Source organism: Canis lupus, chromosome 25 (genome assembly GCF_048164855.1).
Source record: "Canis lupus baileyi chromosome 25, mCanLup2.hap1, whole genome shotgun sequence".
Lineage (NCBI taxonomy): Eukaryota > Metazoa > Chordata > Mammalia > Carnivora > Canidae > Canis > Canis lupus.
The window spans coordinates 39,807,892-39,834,885 of NC_132862.1; the positions used below are offsets into that span (position 1 = coordinate 39,807,892).

At 46.5% G+C, this 26,994-nt stretch overlaps 1 protein-coding gene and 1 long non-coding RNA gene across 2 annotated transcripts in view; one reads left to right on the forward strand and one right to left on the reverse strand.

Moving 5' to 3' along the window:
- NTF3 (neurotrophin 3) overlaps window positions 1–14,910 on the reverse strand; it is a 71,659-nt gene extending 56,749 nt beyond the window's left edge. Inside the window, exon 1 of the mRNA XM_072799270.1 lies at window positions 14,641–14,910. Within this exon, the coding sequence (XP_072655371.1) occupies window positions 14,641–14,658 (18 nt within the window). The 5' untranslated portion in view covers window positions 14,659–14,910. The remainder of the gene's footprint in view (window positions 1–14,640) is intronic.
- A 324-nt stretch (window positions 14,911–15,234) lies between these two features.
- On the forward strand, window positions 15,235–25,309 carry LOC140617601 (uncharacterized). Its single transcript, XR_012017791.1, has 5 exons — window positions 15,235–15,549; window positions 15,703–15,779; window positions 16,160–16,228; window positions 17,094–22,153; window positions 24,057–25,309. It is a non-coding gene; the product is annotated as an uncharacterized lncRNA (long non-coding RNA).
- Window positions 25,310–26,994: the final 1,685 nt, after the last annotated feature.

Consider the following 26,994-nt stretch of genomic DNA (forward strand, 5'->3'; position numbering starts at 1 on the left):
GGCAAAGAGGTTCTGCAGATTTGGGTATTTTTAGGAGACTTCGAAACACACACACACACACACACCCAGAAGAATAATCTTTATTTTTTTGAAAGACTTTTATTCAATGTTACCCAGGGCAATATACACGTTTAATGCAATCCCTATCAAAATACCATGGACTTTCTTCAGAGAGTTAGAACAAATTATTTTAAGATTGGTGTGGAATCAGAAAAGACCCCGAATAGCCAGGGGAATTTTAAAAAAGAAAACCATATCTGGGGACATCACAATGCCAGATTTCAGGTTGTACTACAAAGCTGTGGTCATCAAGACAGTGTGGTACTGGCACAAAAACAGACACATAGATCAATGGGACAGAATAGAGAACCCAGAAGTGGACCCTCAACTTTATGGTCAACTAATATTCGATAAAGGAGGAAAGACTAAAAAAAAAAAAAAAAAAAAAAAAAAAAAGGAGGAAAGACTATCCATTGGAAGAAAGACAGTCTCTTCAATAAATGGTGCTGGGAAAATTGGACATCCACATGCAGAAGAATGAAACTAGACCCCTCTCTTGCACCATACACAAAGATAAACTCAAAATGGATGAAAGATCTAAATGTGAGACAAGATTCCATCAAAATCCTAGAGGAGAACACAGGCAACACCCTTTTTGAACTTGGCCACAGTAACTTCTTGCAAGATACATCCACGAAGGCAAAAGAAACAAAAGCAAAAATGAACTATTGGGACTTCATCAAGATAAGAAGCTTCTGCACAGCAAAGGATACAGTCAACAGAACTCAAAGACAACCTACAGAATGGGAGAAGATATTTGCAAATGTCCTATCAGATAAAGGGCTAGTTTCCAAGATCTATAAAGAACTTATTAAACTCAACACCAAAGAAACAAACAATCCAATCATGAAATGGGCAAAAGACATGAAGAGAAATCTCACAGAGGAAGACATGACATGGCCAACACGCACATGAGAAAATGCTCCGCATCACTTGCCATCAGGGAAATACAAATCAAACCCACAATGAGATACCACCTCACACCAGTGAGAATGGGGAAAATTAACAAGGCAGGAAACCACAAATGTTGGAGAGGATGCGGAGAAAAGGGAACCCTCATACACTGTTGGTGGGAATGTGAACTGGTGCAGCCACTCTGGAAAACTGTGTGGAGGTTCCTCAAAGAGTTAAAAATAGACCTGCCCTATGACCCAGCAATTGCACTGTTGGGGATTTACCCCAAAGATACAGATGCAATGAAACGCCGGGACACCTGCACCCCGATGTTTATAGCAGCAATGTCCACAATAGCCAAACTGTGGAAGGAGCCTCGGTGTCCATCGAAAGATGAATGGATAAAGCGGATGTGGTTTATGTATACAATGGAATATTACTCAGCCATTAGAAACGACAAACACCCACCATTTGCTTCAACGTGGATGGAACTGGAGGGTATTATGCTGAGTGAAGTAAGTCAGTCGGAGAAGGACAAACATTATATGTTCTCATTCATGTGGGGAATATAAATAATAGTGAAAGGGAATATAAGGGAAGGGAGAAGAAATGTGTGGGAAATATCAGAAAGGGAGACAGAACGTAAAGACTCCTAACTCTGGGAAACGAACTAGGGGTGGTGGAAGGGGAGGAGGGCGGGGGGTGGGAGTGATTGGGTGACGGGCACTGGGGGTTATTCTGTATGTTGGTAAATTGAACACCAATTAAAAAAAATTAAAAAAAAGAAAGACTTTTATTTATTTATTCAGGAGAGACACAGAGACAGAGAGAGGCAGAGACAGAGGCAGAGGGAGAAGCAGGCTCCATGCAGGGAGCCCAATGTGGGACTCGATCCCAGGACCCCAGGATCATGACCTGAGCCAAAGGCAGACGCTCAACCACTGAGCCACCCAGGCATCCCGCCATAAGAATAATCTATAGGTGGATCTGATATTCAGGAATCTGAGACCCAGAAACTTTAGCATCTGTTCACATTTCATTTTGTGCCTATGAAAAGGTCTGCAATGCAAGCAGCCCCCTCTGGAGCAAGTCACTGTCACAGCCTCATGTTTTCTGGGGTGCAACTCCAAAAGCCACCTTCTTTTTTGATTGTAAACAAAACCAAATTCAGATGGAAATGCACAGAAAAAGAAAACCTGCCAACCACTCTAAACTCTGAGCATTATGAATTCCTACTTTACTTCCTGTTTCCCCACGTCAAAGCCACTCCTATCAGCACACTATCCTCCTTTTTCCTGGGCTGGGATCATGTTTCCTAGCCAGCACTAGTCAGAGTAGCCAAAGACCAAATCAGGCTTGATGTTCCCCCTCTGTATTTCATTCATTTGTTCACTCACTCATTCATTCTTCCACCAATTCAATAGCCATTCTTTCATTGCACAGCTACAAATTAAAAGCTGTCCTCCACATTGCAGCCAGAGTGATCCTTTTCAAAGCCAAAGCCTGACTGTGCCCTCTCTGGGCACAGTAGTGCCCCATCACCCTTGGTAAAGATGGGGGCCCCCTGTTGGCTCTTGCCTACTCCACACCTCTCTGTACACATCATCCCACATTGCTCTGCGCACCACCTACCCGGGGATCTCTCAGTTCTTCTGACTCCTGGTATGCTCACCTTGCAGCCGCTTCCCACCTACTTCCTCACCTGGAACCCTCTTCCCCCTCACCCCCTCCTGCTTTCACAGATGCTTACAAATCACATCACAGGCTGTCAGAAAGTGTCCCCCTCTATTTCCTGGGATTGTTCCTGGGATTGCTTGGAGCTGATGATCTCCCTCCACACCGGCTGCTCTTGGAGGCAAGTTCTTTTCTATCTCTTTTGTAGCCCCCACTTGCTGTTTGTCTTTGGACAAGAGTTTCAGACATCACTGTGCCCCAGGAAAACATGTGAAAAACAACCGGAATCCTTCTCCAAACCCCTAACATTTTTTTCCCATTTCAGTAAAAAAATTGATAGAGCCGTCTCGAATGGCTCTATCCTTGACTGTGCCTCTGTCGAGTGGTCCTTCAAATGACTCAGGAGACTTACAGCAGACAGACAGTAACTTTATACGGCAGCCCCCAAGAGTTCAGATGTAAACACGTATTCCCGATTCATACAAGAGCCAAAAAGTAAAAGGGGAATGTCAGAGGATTAGAGTGACAAGCTGAGGTCTCTGCCAGTAACCCAACCACATCCAACTTGATTTCCTAGATTTGCTAATAGACTACAATCTAAAATATCTTTTTCTCTTTTTCCCCCAACACACACACACACACACACACACACACACACACACACACAAACACACACCCAAGGCACAAGAACATGAAATCAACTGAATGTTTCCTTGGTGATCATTTAAATGCTAGGAAAGAGAGAGAAGAGTATGAGGGTGAGTGATGAAAACAACTTCAACCATTTCCTTCCACAACTATCAAAAAGTGGCAGGTAGTTAAAAACAACATCATAATAGCAAAGCCTTGAACTATAGTGTGGGGGAACTCCATGCTTGAGCCATGACCAACGCTAGGGTACCAATGCAGTTTTTTGGGGAGGGGGGTGCTAACTCTGACTCAAGCACCATGCAGATAGATCTTCAGAAGGAAGTTCAGGAGAGAGACGGAGGGGAGGAGTGTGGCAAACACCCAGCGAAGCCACTCATCCACTTGTGTTTGTGTTTGCACATCCCCCAATGTTCCTCTGGGAAATACTGCCTCTCCCACTGTGTGTGGGGCCATCAGGGCAGGCAGGGCCACTTCTTGAGGTGCCCACCCCCCATAAGGACTCTGGCACTATTGCTTCCTGACAGGCCGGACAGCAGGAGCCACCTCCCTCTGCATGCAGGTGTGGCATGTAATGCAGGGTCAAGAAAGGGATAGCCCTCAGGCAGCAAGACCACCAGCCCCAGGTCCCAAGGCAGCCCTGGAGGTCCCAGAACTCTCAGCTCAGAGCCTGTGCCATGACACCAGACAGGTCCCTCGGGAAGCTCCCACTGATCCCTAGAGCTGCAAGCAGACCTGGACATGCTACTCCACATGTCTTTCTAACCACTCCAGCCTACAAGGACTCCTCCTTCCTCCAAACTCTCAGATCCCCTTGCTCCCTGCCACTGTGTGCCACTTACCAATATATCCTGCCCCCCCTCACCACCCCCACAGGTCTATTTGCTTGCATTCTGTCCCAGACTCCCACACAGACTGCAAGGTTCTTGAAAGCAGGGCCCTGCCTTTCACCCCTTGCGGTTCCCCTGTGGTGCCTACCATGGTGGCTCAGAAGAATCAGGTTAAGACAGGAGGCCCTCTTCAAGTTACACTTTTGTTTAGTGTCTAGGAAAAACGTCTAAGAGATGTGTTATGTTGTTTTTTTTTTTAAAGACCCCTTATAAATTCCAAAGAAATTATTAACAAGGATCTGCTGCCTATTCTAGTTCTCCTAGTATCTGGACCAATTAAAAACAGGATGTGGAAGAAAAAAAAGTACTGAGGAGCTCACTGAGCAAGAGGGACTCGCAGGACAGAAGTGGACAGTAGATGGCAGTCTGTCCCTGTGTCAACAGTGGCCACAGAGGCAGTAACTACACAGAGAGGCTACAGGAGAAGCAGCGAGCTTCAGGCAGATGCACCCCTGTCCACGCAAACTGAAGCCAGAGCAAGGATACTGCTGAAAAGCACACCTGTGAGTACACACACTTACACATCTACCAAGCCCCAACACCTGTATGACACACACCTTCCCCAAACTCTCCCCATGACTGACCAAGGCACGCATCCCAATGGGCTCTGAGCATCCACCGCCAGAGCCTGGGCTGAGCAGCGGGGAACTAGGCCACCAGAAAGCCACTGCCCTGCAGAAGGGAAAAAGCTCCTGACCCAGACGATTCCTAATCATTGTTCACACTAAAAAAAAAAAACACACTCCAATCAGGGGCCTGCACTTGACCTTCCAATGCTCAGACTGCTCCTCCCTGGAACACAACGATGCCCCCCCCCCCCCCCCCGTGTCCCTCACCTGCTCCTGTATCCTCAAGGTCAGGGGCACACCATTCACCTGCATCTTCTCCAACATCTAGCACATGGCCCGATACCAACCAGCAACCAACACAATGTTTAGTGAATAACCTTTACGCACGTATTTTCCAAGAGTCTGGAGATGGATTGCCCTAATTCATATGCAATGACACCCAACTCACCTGTGACCAAAAGCCCAAATTTGCAGAAGAGCTTGGCAGACTAAGACATGGGGTGGGGAGTCTCTGAGGGGAGCAGGAACAGCCTTTCCCAGTGAGCAGGAAGGCAATGAGCCTCATGGCCTTAGCCTTGGGACAGGCCAGAAAGAGACACACAGAACACATCTCTGGACCCTCGGCAGGAAATGTCCCCTCTCTGAGCCTGGCTCTGAGTGCTCCAAGGTCTGGCTTCATAGATGACCTGTCATGCACTCATTCCCCAACACATTTCTGCAGCAGACCTGCTCAAGGTGTTGGGGGACACAAAGATGAAAAGTCCAGATCCTTTCTTTACAGAGCTCACATTGTAGTGAAAGGTAGGAATGCAAATAAAACTCAGGCTGCTAAGTGCTATAACACAAGAAAGCTAGGGAGGGAGTCACGGGCTCTGGGGGTGGGGGAATGCAGGGAGGCTTCCCAGAGAAGATAGGTAAAGCAGAGATGTGAAGGATGGCTTCCACATTCTTGGTGAGGAAGGAGGGGAGGGCATCCCAAAGACAGAACGTATACTCCAGGGCCATCTCAGATTCAAGAACAGATGTATGTTTCCGCCACTTGTGACATCTTGTAATCAGAGGACATTTCCCTTTACATTTAAGCCACATCCCCTTATGGATCCAGTCATCCAGGTTCTCTACTTATCCTTGATTCCTACAATAAAGGATGAGACAGGAAAGACTTTAGGGATCAGCAAAGCTAGTAGACCTCAAGTCTCTCACTTAGCACACGAGCAAAGTGGAAACCTGGTGTGACTCAGGGATCCCCGAAAATTGCAGTTAGTCTCTGAGTTAAGGGTGGAGTATGGTCTTGCTCAGAGCTCAGGAGCCTTCTGATTTAGCTTACTGAATTCTGCTACCCACAGACAATTTTCTCCCATATAAACCTCTCTCTATGCTCCCAAGTTCTAATCCAAGATCTGCCACAAATCTGGCAAGCTTGCTTCTTCAGCACTTTATAAACATACACTCATCCATATGTTCAATAACTTATCTGGCATCACATAACTTAATTTCCTCCTCCACCCCCTCCACGTTTCTGCACATAAGTCCTGCAGGCCAGCAGGGATACCTGGAAATCCCAGGCTTGGGCCGCAGTGAGGTTCAGGGAGCAGCAGAATCAGAGTATGTGAGCTGCCACGACTGGCAGGGTCCTTCCCCCTTCTAGCGAATACAGTTCACTTCTTTTCCACAAGGGGACACAGAGACCCAAGGAAGGGGAGTGATTTGCTCAAGGTCACGCAGCCAGTTTGATTTCTTTGCCAGGAGAGATGGGGCAAGCCTTTGGAGGTGGTAGCGAGGTGTCAGGAGAGCTGGGCTCCTTTTCAACTGTGGGACACACTTGTTGGCAATCAGGTGATTCCCAGGGCTGCATTTTCCTCCAGAATCCAGGGGAGGCAAGGTACATGCCCTATGTACCACCAGAAGCAGGTCTGCTAGACACAGCATGGAAATAATGCCACACTACAAACTTGATACATATTCCCTGAGGGATAATTTAGAGCCAGAGTGGGGGGGATATTTTTTAATTCTAGGGTCTGAGACCTAGAAACAGAAGGAAGGGGGCAGTACATCGCCAGGACCTGGCTGTCATAGATAGGTAATAATGAAAAGGCTGTGTCCTCTTATACAGAAAAAAAAGCATCACCCTCCATGTGAAAAGTCATTTTAAATAAAATAGACACATATTTTTAAGTACCTACAATCTCACAGGCTCTAGGTTAGTGTTCTACAGATGTCTGCACCCTGCAAATACCTTTCGGCAACAAAACAGTCATTCTCATGAATTGTCTTGAAGATGTAGTGAGAGGGATGCTGTGGAAATCAGCAGAAGGAGAAGAAAGAATAAGAGCCTCCAGTCAGGGCCCTCAGAGATGGCAGCAGGCACCCCAAGCACCCCTCTGGTTCCCCTACTTCTGGTACTGCTCAGGGAGGGGCACGCGGCAGGCAAGGGCCAGGGCTGGAGGGCTTCCACTGCTCTGTGCCAAACACAGCCTGGGGGGCCCAGTCCTTAGCAGCAACCCCTACCCTGACCTTTCAGCACGAAATCGACATCCACTCTGGCCCCAGCGTACAGGGAGGGAGTTCCTGAGCCTATCAGGGAAAGTCATCTTCCAAATTCTGAGGGGCCCTCGTGTTCTCCATGCAGATTCTCTTTTACTTTGATTCTGTGCAACCCTCATCCCAGGACTCAAGAATGCTGGGACCTACCACCTCTTGTGGGCGTGTGGATCAAAACCAGATGTCCAGTTCTGATCTTATAGAGTTTACAAGGAGGCAATTGTGGCTTAAATCAATACCCCCATTCTGGAAGGGTAGATTCCCTTGTCAACAGAACGGGAAGTGAAGGGGGAGGGCCGAATGGGAGACAGATCTGACACATGCTTGCCAGCAGGTGGCTAAAAAGCCTCAACATTTGTCTTGAGTGTGAAAATGTACCTTCCAGTGGAGCAGGTTACCCTGTGGGGTGACAAGCTTTGCCGAGGCCTACCAATCTCTCATCTGGATGACATCACAGAATGCAGAAAACACAATCTGACTGGTAGATGATCGACTTGGGTTGGCCATAGGCTTCAGGATAGAAAGCCAGCAGCACATCAACATCTAATTGTGTACCTTATACATATCCTTCAACCTCATGTAACCTCAGCCTTCCCATCTGGAAATGAGATTAACCTGGCCATTGAGACAATGCCATGCGATATTTGTAATAATGCCTGGTACCTGGTAAGTACTCATATAGTAACTATCATCATCATCAATCATCATCATTCATCTTAAAGGTAGGTACTTGTCTTAGTCAGCAACACAACATTGACACTAAGAAGAACTCATGTAGAAGCTTGATGATTAGGCCTGATGCTAAACCCAACCTCTCTCAACTCTGTACATACAGTACCGGGTAAGCCAACTTCATGAGCATTCTTAGCCAAAACATAACAGGATGGCAAATTCTTTGCATGCCTTTCTGCCTTTGGCTAAGCCATTCCCCAAAGATAAAAAGCAGGAGTTCAAGATGCACTCTTAGCAAGGCGTGGACTGTAGAGGAGGATGGGGCCACTGTAGAAGCTTAGGATGCTGGAATTGGAATGGGACTTTGAGATCTTCTAAATCAAGTTCCTCATTTACAGATGGGTAAATCGAGGCCTGAAGAGAACGCTGAGGGTCACATAACAATAGCTGGTTAGTGACAGAGCTCAGTAACAAGTGTGATTCCCCACCTCTAGGTCAGGAGGCTTTCTGCTGCTGGGTGCTGCATGACATCACCTTATTGGCCCGAGATCTTTTGAGATCAGTAAGCTACCATTTACTCCTACAGCTCTGGCCTTGAATGAACAGGAACCCTAAGATTTTAAAAAATCCCTGACTGAATGAATCCATAAAAGATCTGGGTCTTTTCTAAAAATGCTATTAAAAAGTGAGCAATCACAACAGACCACACCAAATTTCACTCCAAAATCTGTTTTTCTCTAGCTAAACTGCACTTAAACTCAGAAGTCTGTCCTGTCAGGATGTCAAGAGCCACAGACAGCCTCTGGAATTTCCCAACTAAGACTGCTTGAGAAGGATCATGGCATAGATGAGGCTATGAAACAGCCAATGCATTCTAATTACTCAGGGCTGCATGCACTCTCCAGCCTGTTGGCATTTTTCGGTAGAATGAAAGGCTGAGTTACAGAAAACTACAAATGCTTTAAAGATCTTGGGCCATATACATATGCTTTCACAGGTTCTAAAGTGAGTTCTCTGTAAGATTTACCTTTGCCCAGCCTCGATCTTAATAGAAATATGTCCAGGCAAGAGCAAGGTACCATCTATACTGACCTCATACTTCTTAAAAGTTCACCCATCCTCCATCCTTATATACAAATAATCTGCTACCAACTTTTCCCACAAGCTGGCGCTTCTGAAAGAAGCAATATAATGATCATCTCATCTGAGCCGGACAGCCATATACCTTCCACCTCTGACACAAGCTCTGCAAACGGCACCTGCCCACCCAGGGCCACTCCTGAGCTTCTGTATTCCCGAGCACACAGACACATATCCCATGCTCTTCTCTCACTCTGCACACGTCTATGCACAAAGTACATCCACAGCCCTTAGCAGCACCACACAGGGCTTATGCCTGTCTCCAGTAGAAGATTTGGTCCCACTCCAATGGACTCAATTTTAAATAAAACTAAATCTAAAACCCTAGCAACGGTCATTAGTTCAACATCTCCACCGCCAGAAACTGCCTGCCTCATTAAAGAGTAAAACAGCAGCTGGTGAGGTCTCCAGGCAGGGTGGTGGGTTTTAAAGATCTTCTGTGTCGGCCTAACTCTCCTCTCGCACTTCAGCCAACTCGAGGATTTACATTCCCTCCAGTTGGGGCCAGAGAACTGTAACTGCTCAGGAAAAGGTCTGGAGAAGCCCAGAGCAGAAGCCGCTGCTTCATGAGCCGTCTTGAACGGAGGGGAAGTGGAGAGGCCTGAACATCTGATCCATCTGGGAGTGGAATTGCAGGGATGGGAAATGTTATGTAATTAAACTCTGCTGGCCTGTCCCGCCTGGGGAATGTGAGACCCATCAGCAGTGACCTCTTCCAATCAACTTAATTGGCCCCATCTCGCCAAGAAAAGCAACAGAATTGGTTTAGTGCCTCATGGAAATAGCTTAGCTCCTGACTATTTATGGCCACTGAACTCAAGGATGGGAGCCTGACTCCGAGCCAGGAGTTGACAGCGTGTGCTGACTTCTGGGAGGACTTGGAGGCTTCAGTGGATTTCCTTGCCTCTCCCGGCCTCCATTTCTGTCTCTGGGGGAAGGCGCTGTAACATTGTGCTGCACTGGGCACAAGGCATTTCACAAACCCCAAGCCTCTACTGGGCAGGCTCTTGCCTCGAAGGACCCATAGTCTAGAGAGAAATAGACCTTCATCACCACCTGCGATGGCTGGACATTGGTCCTCTTTTATTCAAATATGCCAAGGACCATTCCTATCTCCTCTGTTTCCAAAGTCATAGTCGTTTTAGAGTCATGACCTACACAGCTCATGCTAAGGAACAGGAAAATGTCTCTGATAATTAAGAACATTGATTTTGGGGCCACCTTTCTTCAGAATAGTTCAAGGACCTTTAATGAGCACAGATTCCCATCAACTGCAATCTAGGCTAGCTTGCCTTTGTTTAGTGGGTGAGTAAACTGAGGCAGTTATAGAAAGTTCTATGCACACTACATGAGCAGTACACATGCAGTGGTTATTAAGACTGTTTTACCAACTTGGGAAGGGGTAGAGATCCCATTTTTACTATGGTTCACAGACATGCCACTGCCTGTATTCAATGAGACTTCATCTCTGAGTGAAACTTTGTATTCCTAGGCACATGGAGCTTTGGGGAAAAAGAAGAAAGAGCTTTTCTCCTCCTAGAGTCATTACTGAGATTTGGACACTCTCCCAAAGTCACACTGCTCCAAAGGGGCACAACTGAACTACAATCAAGGCATTCCTGCCATCTTCAGGAATATTTGCATGGGATCTTCTGACCAAGAATGGTCAAAGCCTTTATCAACTTTCTAAGGATGAATTTAACCTAAAAATAAGGTAGAACCTCAAAATGACACAGCTCGATGTCATGAATTTTAAAATGTCAGGAGTCAAAGTCTCCCCAGTTATACGCCCTCACATCACTAGAACCCAATAAACGAGGTTCCCTATCACTTGGTCCAGGTGAGCAGGTATGTGCAGCCTAAAGCATACCTTCCTCTTCCTGCTCTGATGCAGTTACCACACTAGCTGTCTTAAGGTACGAATGCCACCAATTTCACATTTCCCTCACTCCCCAAATGCTTCCAGAAGCCTATAGCTCTTCTTTTATGTATACCCTTTTGACTTAAAATATACATCTGAGCATCCAAGACAAAGTTCATCTTTCCTCAGGCACACAGAAGTCCTGCAAAAACATATGCCCTACCCCCTCATGAGGGCCAGAACTTATATGCCTCTATCCTCTGGCTAGCTTTCTCTCAATCACTTAACCTTGGCCTCACACATGGACACATGCACATGCACATACATGCACACCAGGTTAGCTGTATGCTCACAGTCCAGAAAACATCAAAGATTACCAATCGCTCCCATCCCTCATCTTCCCTGATCACAGCTTCTCCATCACCAGCTCCACGTATTAAGTCTCATTCGTGCTAGTGAGTAAGTCCTGCACATTCCCAGAAACTGAATCCTCCAATGTGTCAGGACCTGCACTCTGACCTGAATTGCAGCACCCGCCCCAAATCGCCAGCTTACACCCCCTACAGGAAACAGTAACACCCTTCAGCTGGCTCCCCAATACACAAAACCATACATCATCCCTATCTTTATGCCCCTTTTCCACAACACAGATACATTTCAAGTCAGCTTCCCTTTGGCCCCTAAGATCCATAAACATCTCTAGAAACGGAATTATAATTCTTAAAGAAACCTCAACTAGCACTGAGCTCTCTTCATTTCTCTTGGCAAAACTGCAGCAGTCAGCTGAGTCTGAGGAGGATTTTTTTCCAGGGCACTGTGCTATGCCCCAGGACCCAGCAACGTGCTCAGCATCCAGCAGGCATTCCATAAATGTTAATTAATAATCAATATAAATTGGTAACAATGAATCCCTCTATTAAATGAGAAACCTATCATCCAACATAATACAACACGCGTCTCTGCCATCAAGCATGCTAAATAGTTTCCCCCACTCACTCCAATCTTATGGAGACATCCTCCCTGATCCTCACCTAATGCCAACACACAGGACTTTCCTCCTTAAATGTACACCCCTCATTCTAAGCCTTCTCCAATTACTTCCTCTCTGGGGAGGGTAGGTAAGAGGAGAAGGCAAAAACCAACCCAGCATCCTTGTCTGCAAATGCCTTGTTTCTCCACAATGAGTGTCTGAGCCCATACTTTCCTATCCCCGGCATATCCCAATGCCATTCCAGCCAAATTTCCCCATGCACTCATAAAATTCACACTCTGCCCTGCAAAGAGAATCACCCCCGCCCCCATCCCTTTGGTAATCCTCAGGAGCCCAACCTTCCAGACAGTCCACCTTTCACTCCTACCCACAGCCACCCTCCCCCGCCACACCCACTCCATGTGTCTGTGCAGGCATGCACAAGCCATCTGTCTTCAACACACTGTACCTCTCCTCCTGCTCTGACACCCTTCACGGGCACAGATTTCTCATTAGCTACACCTATGTTCCCACATGCTCTCATCTCCTGCCAGTCACACGTATGCCCATCCAACAGACGCCTCAGAAACACACACCTCCACTGCACATAGAGGAAGGTGGAGTTCTGGCTCTCTCTGGCCATCTGCAATACACACCCTGGTGCAGAGACTCTCCAGAAACCTCCTTCCCTGACCACACAGAGCACCCAAGGGCCCCAGATCTCCCTCCATAGGAAACCAGACCCCAGTCACACAGAACCCAATCCTCCACTACCAGCTGCAATCCAGTCCCCAAGAACGCAAAATCTCACACACTCCTTGCTGCAGGCCTGCAGACTTGCTATTTTCTTCCAACACTGGTCACAGAGCTTGCTTTCTTTTCATCGCCCCCCAACTCCCAACACCATGCCCCAGTCTAAGTGTATGAGCTCTCCAAGGCAGAGGCGGTTGGATGTTGTCCTCTCAGTTCTACCTCTCAACTCTCCTTGTGCAACAGGTCAGGAAGGAATTGGGGGCTGGAGGGGGGAGGCCAGCTGAATATGCTGGAGAATTTCTGAGTGCAGGGAACACAGAGCAGATTGCAAAGTGCCCTCTGTTACAACTTTCTGCCCTCCTGACGTTTAGGACAGAGGGCTTAGATATTTTTCTTGCTCTAAGCTCTGGAGGCTGGGAGGGGGAATCTCTTTATGAAAAAGCAAGTTGTCCAGCATATTCTCTCATCGGTGAATTTGAAACATGAGGCTCCAGGAGTGACACCCACCTCCGTTTGGGCCACCCCTCCAACTCCCGCCCCCAGCTCCTCGCACACATAAACAAGTCCCGCTGGGCGAGCGAGCGCGGTGTCCCAGCTCTCCAGCGCTGAGCCCTGCGCTCCGGTGGCGCCTCCGCTCTGACTCTAAACCTGCCACCCACCGCCAGAGGTCGAAAGGAGGCGGTCTAGTTCAGCGTTTTCCTCCACCTGGAGCGCCCCCAGACTCGGGGAAGTGGGGAGCGGTCCCTTAACAGTTGGCAGCTCCAACCCGGTTCCGTACGAGGGTCTCAGTTCCGTGCCTTGGCAGCGCAGCTGAGCAACGCAGCAGCCAAACTCCCCCCCAAGCGGCAGCAGCAGCACCTCGCCGCGCACCCAATTGCCCCCGAAAGCAACAAGCAGAGTCCCCTCTCCGACCCTCACCCCTCCTTTCCCCGAACCTTCAATTCCCAAGAGTCCCAGGTTTCATTTGGAGTGTGAGCAGCGCTCTGGGCAGTGCGGTAATTTGGCCCACTGGGGGTCCTTTGGACGCCCACCTAGCTCTGCGGGTCCCCAGTCTCCCGGCCTCCCCACACCTCCGACCCGAATTCCTAGAGCTGGCCTGGAGAAAACGCAAGGAATTCCCCGGGGACGGCCGGTCGGCGAGCCCGTCGCTCCCCCGCGGGGTCCCAGATGCGCGGGCTGCGCGCGGAGCTCCAACATCTGCGCAGAGACCCCGGCGGGGCTGCGGCGGGGTGGGCGCTGGCCATCGCGGCCCCGGGCGCGTGGCAGTGGCCGGGAAAAGCCTTCGGGAGAGGCAGGGTGCTCCGCGACAGGTACGCCGCCGCGCCCGGCGAGTTGCGACCTCCCAGTTTGGGAGCTCCGAGTCCCCTCCCCCAGCCCTCTCCCGGGCCCGGGGCGGGGGAGGCGTGCGGGGAACCCAGCGCTGCGGGGAGCGGGGCGCCGGGCGCGTGCCGGGGACCCGCGGCCGCACGCTCGCCTGTTCCCCGCGCGGGATCTGCCTGCCACCCCCTTTTGTTACAGGATGCGCGGGGAGCTCTCTCCTGCAGGAGCAGGCGGGTGTGTTGGTTGGGGGTTGGGGGGCGGTTCTGCTGAGTCCCTCTGCCCTTCCGTCGTCCCTATTTCCCCTCGCCTCCGCCCCCATTTCCAATCCAGGTCCCTTAAACCTGATCACTTTCCCAGATTCTGGGCGGTTTCTCTGGCAGCCTGGGGACGGGAGTAGAGGTGGGGAGGAGTGTCCGTGTGCGTGTGTGTCTGTGGTGAGGAGGGGGTGGCCGCGGTTGCGCCTCGGCCCGGGCAGATCCCAGCGCAAACTTCGCGGGAGGCACGAGCCCGGGAAAGTGAGCGAGCGCCGAGCGATGGGGGTGGGGGCGGAGCGCAGAGTTGGGGACCCCCGCGCCGGTGCACCGGCGAACCCCCCCACTCAGGCCCTCACCTCCGAACCTGCCACCCAAGGCGCCCGCCTCCCCTTACCGTGGCAGAAGTAACCATGGCATCCGTGTGACTGTTTCCAGGGACGTCGACATGAAGAGAAAGGTGGACACGACCTCGGTCATTCAAAGTCCCCCCCACCCCGCCGCCGCCACTACCCAGCAGGGGGGGAAAAGGGGAAGAAGAAAAAGAAAGAAAGGAAAGGAAGGGAAGGGAAGGAAGGGAAGAAAGTAGTTGCGCCGGGCTCTCTGGCGGGGCCGCGCGCGGAGCTGCTCGGTAGGGAGAGGAGCCTTCAACTCTGAGTCCCGTGAACATAATCTGCGCGGTTATAACCAGCCAACCCGGCCAGATGGCTCCGCGCTCAGCGCCTTAACCCCTTCGGCGCCGACGCCCGCCCCCGCGCCCCGCCGCCGCGCGCCTCGCCCGCTGGCGCCCCTGCGCCCCTGCGCCTTGGGGCTGGGGGCGGGCAGTGGGGCGACAGGGTCGTTTCTTCTAGCCTGTCCTAAAGAAAACCACCAAAAACTTCCGAATTAATAGTATGCTGCAGGATCCCTCCTTTTAGAGATCCAGGAAAAAACGAAATATCCAACTTTTCACTACATTTTACATGTTCATGTCTGCAGCCTGTCTTGTTTGTTCCGTTTCTTTAAAAATTTCTTTTTGATCTTCTTTTTCCTTCCTTTTTATTTAAGATTTTCCTTTCTAGGCAGAAGGGCCTTTCCTGCCCCTTCCCCCTGGCGGCTTGGGTCTAATGTGCAAACTCCTCCTCCAAACCTTAGACCCTTCCAGCTCTAGATCTCTCCCCACCTCCTATCAAGCCCACCCGTCACTCCTTCCCCCACCCCACAGCACGAACACGCCCAAGGACAGTCGCTCCCCAGCGAACTCGCTGCACTCAGGGACCAGTCCCCAGGACGCTGTGCAGGCGGTCAAGGACAGCGAGTCAGAGAGGTAGGGGACGGGGCTCAGGGGACCCAAGGACGGGGTGGCCGTGTGTGTGTGTTTGCGGGAGCGTGAACGCGAACGTGGAAGGGCGAGGGGGATGGATGGGAGACTCCCATTTGACCCAGACTCCTACTTCTAAGCCCCTTCCTTCCAAACTAGGATGGGGCCCTGCAGCTGAGCACCCGTCCAGCACCCACCAGTCTGCACGCAGGAGGCAGCGCGGGGAAGCAGAAAAGGCAAGCCACAAACAAGCCTCCAAGGAGCCCTCCGAAAGTAGTGACGCTCACTCCCCCACCAGCAGATTATTCGAGGAAGGGATGGGCGGGAGGGGGGCAAAATCTCTTATTTCGCGATAATTTTAGCTGCCCATTAGACCCCACTTGTTCTGAGATCGTTCTCTCTAAATTTACCGAGTTAAGTCATCTTTCTTTCGTCCGTTTGCCTTCGAGAGAAGTGAGGGGTTGGGGGGTGGGAATGTCGCTTAGGGGTCAATGAAAAATCCAGAGCTTCTGAGTTTAGTTTTGCGCTTCTGAGCCCCTGCTGCCCAGTTCTCTGGGCAGTGGCTTGGCCCACTCCATCTCTGAGCACCCCCCCCCCCCCCACTTCCTTCCTGCAGCCTCTGCCATCCCTCGGCCACTTCTCTTGCCAGGACCTTTTGACTCGCGCGATTGGGGGAGGGGAGCAAGTAAGTATCCCTTCTGGTCCCTGCCCTGCCAGTCCAGGTGTCTAAGAAGCAACCCACTCTATGTTTCAGCCAGGGTCCAGGTTCAAAAAAAATCCAAATTCCTTTTATTTGTTTGAGAATTTGGTCCAACACGGAGAAGCATCGGCAATGCGCCTACCAGATGAGGCCCAAGCAGCTGCAGAGAGAGGCTGCGGGTCCGAGCGTAGGTAGGAAGGGATGAGGAGTCGGGGGGCTGCGTACTAGATAGATCGTCCCTGCCTCATCATTATCCTGGCAGATGGAGGCTGCTACATCGGAAACGGCCAGAAGCGCCCACTGAGGCCCAGCGGCGGCGCTCCCGCGGTCCCTGGGAAGACTGGGGTCCTCCTTCAGTGCCTCCCTGGTCCCTAAATGTCGAGGTCCTTCTCCGGACCACATGAACCTGCCGAGGGGTTCCCTCCACTCGGCTCACAGCACCGGGAAGGTCTGGATTGGGCGTGATCTGCTGGGTCCTGGTTTTCTCCCTCTGCTCTGGCCCCCCCACTCCCTGCCCTCCCCCACTTCCCGCACTTCACCCCCACCTCCGCTGTCAAACGAGAGATTCAGGCCCAGTTTCAGCTCCACTGGTCAAGTTCTAGGCGCTCTTTTTTGGAGCTCCGGGTCCTCCGGTAACCCGAGGGTTGCAGGGAAAGAGGTGGTTGGCTCTTGCTGCAGTGAGGAACGGGTTAAAAACATGTGCGGGCTGATCCGCTTGCAGCTCCCCCGGTCACTGGCAGTCTGGCGGGAGGAGAAGAAGGAGGGGGGCAAACTTAAATTTGAAAAATCAGAAGGAAAAAAAAAAAGAAGGAAAGGCAGCAGTGAGTTTAAGACCCGATTTGTTCCGCAGATGCCGTGCACGGACTGGCCGCCACAGTTTGCCAGGACCTAGGCCATCACAGGAAGAGTTTGTATTGTTTTCCACCGGGGGTGAGGGGGTGGGGGGCTGTCCTGCGCTGGTGGGTCCGTCTTTGCGTGCAATCAACACGCCTTGTAATATGAGAGGTGACACCTTAATCTTGCCAAATATGTATGGTGCCTTGGGGGTGGGGGGTGGGGAGGGAGAGGCTGAGGAAAGGAGAGAGGAAGAGAGCAAGAGAACCAGACAGAAACAGAGGGTAAAAGATGCATTTTCCTCACTTTTTTCCAAATGGAGAGTTCCTGGTCCTTCCTTTTGTGAAAGACCTTTTTTTCAGACAATTTCTCCCTGGAGCAGGCAAGCTGCCTTTTCCTTCAGTTTTCCTTTCTGCTTCAGAGCTAAAGATTCTCCTCTCCTGCCTCAAAAATACTAGGGACTAATGCCCCAGGTCTCTCTATTGACTTTTAAGAGAAGCAATGTGATAAAAGAAGGCGGCCAGAAAAAGGAATAGAAAGCATGTATGTTTTTTTAAAGAGTAAAAGATTATTGTATATCATCATGTAATTAATTTTGGAACTGCAGAACGTTTGGACTTCTAAGCAAATCCGTCTTTCTAAATAGAAAAAGATCTTACTGGTGTAGATAGCTCAAGCAAAGAACAGAACTAGGAAGTAAGCCAATGAGTTCATGCCCCATAGACAGAGCTGGGTGTGCAAGTCCATCCAAGACAAGGTCTCTCCTGATGAGTCAGGTAATCTCCTTTCTCCATGCTGATTCCTTGGTCATGGCCTTGCATCTGTTGACTGTATTTTTAGGCTACTAAACTTTCTTTTTCTCCCTGCCCGGTCTGAATGTAAGGCCCTGACTCCTGAAAGTTGTTTGTGAGGGCAGGAACTAGATCCAGTGATTGAAAGCACCCTTTCAAAATCTCTCCTAAAGCAAATTTCTAGAGCTTGCCTTTTGCCCACCCTTATCTTTTGCAATAGCACCACTCTGTGGTTGAAACACTGAATAGAAACAAAATGGAAATGGAGTGAATTATGCCTTTACCTTATGAAAAACAGTATTGATCTACTGGATGTGTCAGTTAAATGGGCTCTGTGTTGGGGGGTGGGGGTGCTGCTGCTCCGCATGTGGCAAAGGAGGGGAATCTGTGCAGTAGCTGTGTGTGATTAATTCATTATGACATGGTGACCCAAGAAATGAGAGAATTGGGCTCGGTGGCCTCCAAGGACCCTTTCCTCCACGACCACACGTGGCCAAGGTTCTTTTCCCCAGCACCATAGAGCTCGCCTTGAATGTATGGCCTCTTCCATTGTGGCTATTTCCCCCCTCTGCCTTAGATTGCTAAGCTATCCTCCTCACCTTAGCTGATCCTAAAGTGTTTGCAAGTTGCCTCTTCTGCTGCTGGAGGGCACTGTGGAGAGGTTTGCAGAATGCTTGCATCTACTTTCTTTTCTCCAATTTTAGTATATGTGCTGCCGAAGCGAGGACTACTTTTTTTTCTCTACACCATCCACTCCTACCCGCACTCACTCAGACAGCTGCTTGAGCTCCTGGAGCCCGAAAGTCTATGTTTCTGAAACAATTAAAGTGCCTGCCAAAGGTGTTTGCATAGGGACTGGGAATTTAAGGGCCCAGGAAGGCTGTGTGTTACCTTGGCTTCTGGCACTCAAACCATTCCTGGCTGCCCACCCATTACTACACCCATGGTAACTACAGCATTATTAACCAACAGCCACAGGAGCTATCCTGCCAATTAGCAACTCCACCCAAATGCCCTGAAGAGTCTTGGGAGCCATTCTTCTTTATCTTTTTCTTTTTTTGTGGGTGCAGATGTCTGCAGAAACTGAGTGACTTTATGTTTATTCAGCGAGCCCAGGTTTTCCCTGAATTGTTCATCATCTTGTGAAAGCCCAGCTTTGCTGCTATCAACACTGATCTCTAAACAAAGCAAAGAGACAGGTCAAATTCCATCAGTCTCTGTGTCCCTGCCACACATTTAATAGTTAAGGAAACCAAGGCTCTGGCTTCTCCATGAATATCCTCAGGGAAACAAACAAACAAAAATGGAGTAACAGACCAAGAAGTAGAACTCCTTGAAAGAATAGATCTTGGAATCTTATCAACCTACATTCCATGTCCCCTCCTTTACTGGTTGTTGTGTCTTTGACAGGTTCCTGAACTTCTCAGACGCTGTCCCTAATTGGTAGAAACAATACCAACCTCATAGGAGTATTATGGAGGCCACATGAACGAATTGATTTAAAATGCCCAGCACAGTGCCAGGCACAATGGAAGCACCAGTCTAATAGTCCTCCTACCAGAAACCCTGCCAATCACGCTGGTGGGGGAATCCCAGCTTCGCGCTGGAATGTCATGTTTGTTATTTGTAAACTGTCTTGAAACACTTCATTAATGTTCATGGTTATATATTTTTCCTTTGGACAAAGAGAAAGAAATGAGCAGATTTAAGTAGTGGATGTATTTAGAATTTATATGGTTTCCCAAACACGGACCTCAGAAAGCATGAAAGGCATAGTTGAAGGATTTCAGCATCTCATCTTATTCATTCTTTGTCTCTAAAGCAGAACCACCTCATCACGTAAGAGGAAATTCCAACATGTCCTTCAACTTGTAACAGATTGCCTAGTCTATTATTGGTTTGTTGTTATTGCTAATAATGTTCTAGGGCTTACATTGAACAATATGATGAATTACATTGACTAACAATGGATCAACTCATTTTGTGAAATAGCATACATATTCATAATTATGTTTCAAGAAATTACCCATAATGATAGAGGGAAGGTATGTATGCCTACCACACAGGTGGATATTGAAATCATAATAAAGTCTCCTATTTCACCAGTCATGACATGAATTCCTCACCACCCTATAAATTAACTTTATGCTGCACCAAACTCCACTCATAAAAAAAAAAAATGACATTAAGGTTTCCTAGGTAACTAATGCACTTCCAAAGGGAATAGGCCTCAGGAGACAAAGAGGGCAGGGAAACGATGGGGGTAGGGAAGTGAAGAAAAAGGAAAAAAAAACACCCTAGATTAGACGCATGTGACATAAACAAAATATTTCATGGGGAAGAACTCATAAAGTTTTATTGCCTGGGCTTGACATAGATATGGCACTGCCATTAATTCCATCTTCAGACAGTAAAATACTCAATAGGCGAGCCCTCTCATTAGGGATGCCAGCATTTCCTATTTGAGGTTCGGATTAACAAATGGTGAGAGTAATCCATCCCTTACATTCATCTGCCAAGCTGTGTCCACTCACCAGCCAGCTGTTTCTTGAGGCCTCCATGGTTGTATTTAGACATAACCAAATGTTGAGATGAATATGAAAAATAGGAGTTGAAAATAGGATTGATCTAGATGTTTCGAAATATGCAAATGCTTTCCATCTTACAGACTCTGGGAACACTGGAGCAGGTCTGTTAGCCTCAGGAGAAGGTGGCACCCCAGGGTTGAATGGACAGGGTCCAAGGTCCCATTTCTAAAAACCCCTACTCCCACCTGGTGGTCTTTTCACTGTGGCTTCCTTCTGGGGAAGGGTCTGGGTGCTAAAGAACACTTGAATGCTTAGGAAGAAATGGGAGATTGTAAGTGGAGCGTAGGCTTTAATTTATGCTATAAGAATTTTGAGCAATTCTTAAAGACAGCGAAACCCAGAGAAGATCTATGAGCTGGAGACTGGAAGAATGAGAATGTGAACTAGCTTTGTCACTGCTCTGTGAGCTAGAGGAAATGGCTGAACTTTTCAGTGTCTTGGTTTTACCATGTGTTAAAGGGATTTAACCTCATTTTCTTGTATAATTGGAAATATAAGTAAGAAAACAAAAAAATCCACACACTAATTTGAATATAATTGGGAATTTTGTATTATCTGCTTTCCATCTCCGGTAGCCCCAGATTGATTGATGTCTGTAGGTGGAAATTCTAACAAGCCACAGCCAGGTGATTTCTCTGTGCAAAGTATGGTGAGTTTCCCTTGTGATTCCCATAGTGGAAGTGTTCCTGCTCTTTTCTACTGGGACAGTCATTGTTGAGTGCAGCCTGTGTTTTGCATGTTTGATGCCCTGGTGGAAAAAGGACAGAAGATGCTGGTTCATGGCTGGAAAGTTGATGGGAAAGCTAGCACTGTGTTCCTCACACAATACCTTCCATTGGGCATTTTGGGATTTGCCCTAATTGGGCACCTGTGGTGGGATTGAGGATTAGAAAAATATCTGGCCACACCCTCCATTTACTACTCTTAGTTCGTACTAAGGAGTGAGGAAAGTCTAGGAAGCAAACATGTAGCAATCCAAAGGTGCAGCTTTCCCAAGGATTTTAGACTAAGTAGGATGAGGACCCAGGTCTCCTTATCCCTTAATAGGAGCCCTGCCGAGCCTAGCCATGTGTATGACAATGACATATAATAACATATCCTGTGAATACTCTCTTCTTACACATCTCTCCCCAGAATTCAGGCTGGCAAATGTCACTTCACTCATCTTCCTGACCCCAAGACCAGTCCTCACTCACACTGACAAGATAGGTATGGGATACAGTGGGGGACAAGGAAGATTCATTCTATTATCCATGTATCCTTGAAAACATTCTCTCCATTCCAGTGGCCTAGGAAAACTAAGGAAGGGGAATTAATCACAGGGTTTTTTACTTTAAAGACCTTATCCCTAGGGTTCTCACAAAACAGCAAAAAATAAAAAATAAAAAAAATAAAAAAAGGAGGTATTAATAGTTCTTGGAGGCCAAGGAAAGCTGTATTCAAGTTAAGATAAGTTTATGTGCCCCACTTTCCCCAACACACAGGAATAGTCAGATAGATATACCCATGTAGCCAACCCATCTGATGGTTTTCTCTATTTACCAGGCAGTTCACTGACAGTTCTGCTCCTGTTCTCACCCTCAGAGCAGGCTGTCCACAGGCCCCCATTCAGAATGCAAAGGCTAAAGCAGCAAAGAGTACCCAAGCTGGGATCTGATAGAAACATAAATGCCCGGCACAGGAAAGAATGTTAGCAGGTGAGAACTTCTTTTCAGATCACCATCATCATCATGATCACAACATGTAGCAGTTATTGAGTGTTTACTGGGTGCTAGGTACTGTTAATAAGTTTAACATAATATACCAGGCCCTGTTTCAAGTGCTGTGTGTATGTGTATATGCATACACACCTATGTGTAAGTGTGTATACTGGTCTTAGCACTGACCTAGAGACTGTTCATGGCTGAGCTCCTGTGTGATCTTAGGCAAGCTACTTGTCTCCTCCTAGATCTCAATTTCTTAAATCTGTAAAGTAGAGATAATAAGAGTACCTACTTTGTAGGTTTTTTCCAAGGATTAAATGATGTACAGGTAGGCACTATTATTTTTTAAAAGATTTTATTTATTTATTTGAGAGAGAGAGAGAGAGAAAGCATGCCTGTGAAGGGGGAGGAGAGCAGAGGGAGATGGGGAGAGAATCTTAAGCAGACCTCCTGCTGAGTGAGGAGCCCACAAAGGGCTAGATCCCATGACCCTCCGATCATGATCAGAGCTGAAATCAAGAGTTAGACGTTCAACTGGCTGAGCTACCCAGGTGCCCCAGTAGATACTATTATTATCTTTACTTTAGAGATTTAAAATATTGAGCCACAAAGAGTTTATATAACTTGTCCAGGTATACATAAGTAGTAAATAAGGGTCAAAACAGAGGTTTGAACCTCAACTGCCTGTTACCACTCCACCATCCGCCCTTGAGAGGTGGTGTTTTAACAGATGAGGAAACTGAGGTCTAGGAGGGAGGAACAACTTGCCTAAGAACACTCAGAGGAGCTCTGATGTGAGCCTGCTTTCCTGTCTGTAGTCCAAGGCTATGAGCAGCAGTAGTAAAGCTGCAGTGTCCATAGAGTCTATTCTTCTGCCCTCAAGGTTGTCCCAGAGTGGGCAGGGAAACAAGGAAATGGATGATGAAGTCGAGTAAGAACACATCCATCTGTGGCCCTTTGCGTGCCTTTCTTGGTGACTGTAACTCACACTGGAACAGTGACTTGGTACATAGAACAAGGACTGGTTTCAGCACTTACCCGTCTCTTCAGCAAGTTCCTTTGTCCTGACAAAGGTACCTGTATAACTACAGGACTGTCTTAGCCAAAGAACTTCCACAAGCAGCAGGACAAAGCTACACAGTGCCAGATTACCAAGAAATTCTTCCCAGGGAGTAAGCCCTTGGCTTTGGCTTCAATGATTAAAACACTAATCAAAACTGCTAGTGTTTATAACATCAAGATACACAGGAAAAAAGTTGAGTCTCAAGTGTCTCATGAGTAATAAAAGCCCACTCATTAACTATAGAACCCTGGAGTAGGGACACCTGGGTGGCTCAGCAGTTTAGCGCCTGCCTTCAGTCCAGGGTGTGATCCTGGAGTCCTGGGATAGAGTCCCACATCGGGATCTCTGCATGGAGCCTGCTTCTCCCTCTGCCTGTGTCTCTGCCTCACTTTCTCTCTGGATTTCTCATGAATAAATAAATAAGATCTTAAAAAAAAAAAAAAAAAAAAAGAACCCTAGAGTAGAACATTATGGCCAATTGATGTTTTGCTACAAATGTTTATTTGAATCCCATACAGTCATGCAAATGTCTCTCCTTCCAGGATAGACATAGACTTAAGTGACACTTAGAGCTCAATCTGAGTAGAGAAACCAGTGTTCAAAACTTGCCTTTGAATGAACTTTGAATCTGGAGCTGCTGGCAAGATAGTAAGCATGGGGCCTCAGATTTCTATTCACTGCTTCACCATGTTGACGTGAGGATAAGAGAGTTCCACTGGTTCTTCTCCCTCTGCTTAAAAGATGTATTGCCAAAGGTTTTTATGCAACATAGTTGGAAATAGCCTTCTATACATAGAAATTAATACACCAAAAACTATGTCTTTTTTTTTTCAGGGTTAGCAGAGAGTCCATGGTTAAGATGAAGATGGGCTCATAATTGGCAGGAGATTCATAGCATGAATCACTGGTCCACACTCCATATCTCAAATTGGAAAACAGAAACTGGCTACAAAGTAGAATCGATGAATGAATGACTTACGTTCTTTTGGATGGGAAGGCACCTGAGATTCCCCTAGTCCTAGCTCTCATTTTATAGAGAAAGTTATTAAGAGGCTCTTCAGTGAGAGCACTGTAACTCAAACTCCTGATTCCCCCAGTGGTGCTTCCTTTACTCTCTCCATGCAACTCCCAGGAAATAGACACACCTCATGTTTTCCTCCTGGAAATGTTTTCCAGGTCCCTGTGATTCCTTCCCTACCTTTTCTTCTTTCCTTTATTTCATTACTTGTTTCAATTTAGTTTAATATTTCATTTCCTTTGTTTTGTTCCCATCATGCACCACTGGCGAAACAAGGAAGAATTAACGTCACACGCAGAAGGCAAGGTTTCAGTAAGAATTGGAAAAGAGTTTTAATTACAGGAGAGGTCAAAGGACCACCTTAAAAGTGAGGTGGATGCTCTTCTATTGGCTGGTCCTTTCTGAAGAGAGAGGATTAATTAGATGAACTTTATTTTTCCATACTGTTCTAGATAACATTTTGAGACTTGCACTGACATGAATCTTTTCCCTCAGATTGTTCTTGCTTTTTTATCTTCTTTCCTTTGTATTGAAAATGGCAAAGGATCTATTTTGCGAGAGGAATGTTTCTTTGGTAGATTCATTTTTTTTTTTCTTGCAATAGAGCTAACAGTAAAACCTAGGGTCATATCATTTACTCTCTTGTTTACGTCCTCATTCCTTCCTTGTTAAAGAACTGACACCAATATCTGTCCTTGGCATTATGGATCTCAGGAGCCTAGGAGCATCTAATAAATAGGACTTGAAGAGTCAGATGTCTATAAGGTTATATTCTGTAAATGAAAATGTGACTGTTCTGCAAGACTTCAAGGGGTAGAACTTGGAGTGGTGAGTGGAATTTATAGGGGTGCAAATGTCAAGTCAAGACAAGGGTGTTGGTTCTGACATAGAGAATTTTAAAAACTAGAACCAATCACTTCATAGCTAATGCATTGTTTTCCTATCACTGGACAAGCTCAGGCATAGGACCATCTTCAAACAATGTTGTTGGAGGGGTTTCAGATTTGGATAGGTAATTGAACTATCACACCTCAGTGATCTGGTCACTTTAGCAAGTATGTACTTTCCCAAAGCATGATGTATATATTAAGATTATATTGGATATACTAAGATTTTTTGGTGGTACATTAATAAACATTTTAAATTATATAGTTATATTTAGTTTGTTTTAATGTATCAATTCAAAACTTCCTTTAAAAACACGTTTGTTTGGGACATTCACTTCTGATTATTGCAAACTAAATTATAATATACCAATCTTTCCACCAAAAGTACTTTAAAAAGCTGAAAAAATATTTTTAGAAGCCATCTGAAGGTTCTACTTATGATATAGTTGTGTAAATCCTTCTAAATATAAACTAGGGACAAGAGAATGGAAAAGTAGGCAGACTCTCCAGGAGAGTTGACTTTTCAAGAAGAGAACAAGATAGGGTGAGTTTTCAGTCTTTTAAAATTTTTAACTTGAGGGCAGTCTTCAGGTGGTATCACATGAAGTAGCAAAAGCTTAAAGGAAGAAACAGACAATTCTCAGTAATAGCTTGAGATTTTAATACCCCTGTCTATGCAATTAGTAGAATTTATAATAATCTAAATACCAGTAAAGGCAAATATGATATAATTAATCACCTTGACTTAATTACTATTTGTAGAACACTACATCCAATAAATGCAGATACACATTCTTATCAAGTACACATGGTATGTTTACAAAGATAGTCCCCATGCTGCATAATAAAACAAGCCTTATTAGATTTAAGGAATAAAAATAATGTAGAGCATATTCTCCAACTACAATAGAATAAAACTAAAAATCAATCAAAATTAGATATGTAGAAAGTTCTAAGTATTTAGAAATTAAGCAACATATTTTTAACTATTCTGTAGGTCAAAGAAGAAATCACATGGGAAATTAGAATATATTCTGATCTCTACAGTAATGAAAATACAGCCACCTTCTCAAAAATCTGTGTGGTATGGATAAAACAGCCCTTAGAGGGAAAGTTACAGCTTTAAATGTTTATGTTAAAAAGAAGAAAGGTCTAAAAATTAATGACCAAATATTTCACCTTAGAAATCTAGAAAGAGCAAAGTAAACTAAAAGCAAATAAGAAGAAAGAACTCTTAAGAAAAAAAGCAACGAAATAGAAACTAATAGAGCCAAAATTTGAAAAGATTAACAAAATTGATTACCTCCTAGCTAGATTGTAAATGGAAGAGAAGAAAATTACCAGTGTCCAAAATGAAGAGGGACCGTCACTCAAATCCTACCAATGTTAAAAAGAAACTATCATGAAAACTGTCATGAAATAAATTTGACAACTTAGATGAGATGGGTTAAGTATTTGAGCTTAACTGATGGTCAGATAGAATATCTGAATAGCTTTTATGTATTGGAAAAATTGAATTTTGTTATCATAAACCTTCTCACCAATAAAACAATAGAAAAAGATGGTTTGATAAATTCTGTCAAAATGTACAATTTACAAAAGAATAGTATCAACTTCATAAGTTGTTATATGTAGCCAGTGTAATGCTAATACCAAAATTTGACAAGGAAATTAGTAAGAAAGAAAGAAGGAAGGAAAAGAAGAGAAAGGAAAAAAGTGAAAGAAAAAATAAAATGATAGGCCAATATCTCTTATGAACATAAATGCAAAAATTCTTAACAAAATATGAACACATAGAATCCAGCAATATATATTATCATCAAGTAGGATTTATCCTAGTAATGCAATTTATTCTAGAAAACCAATC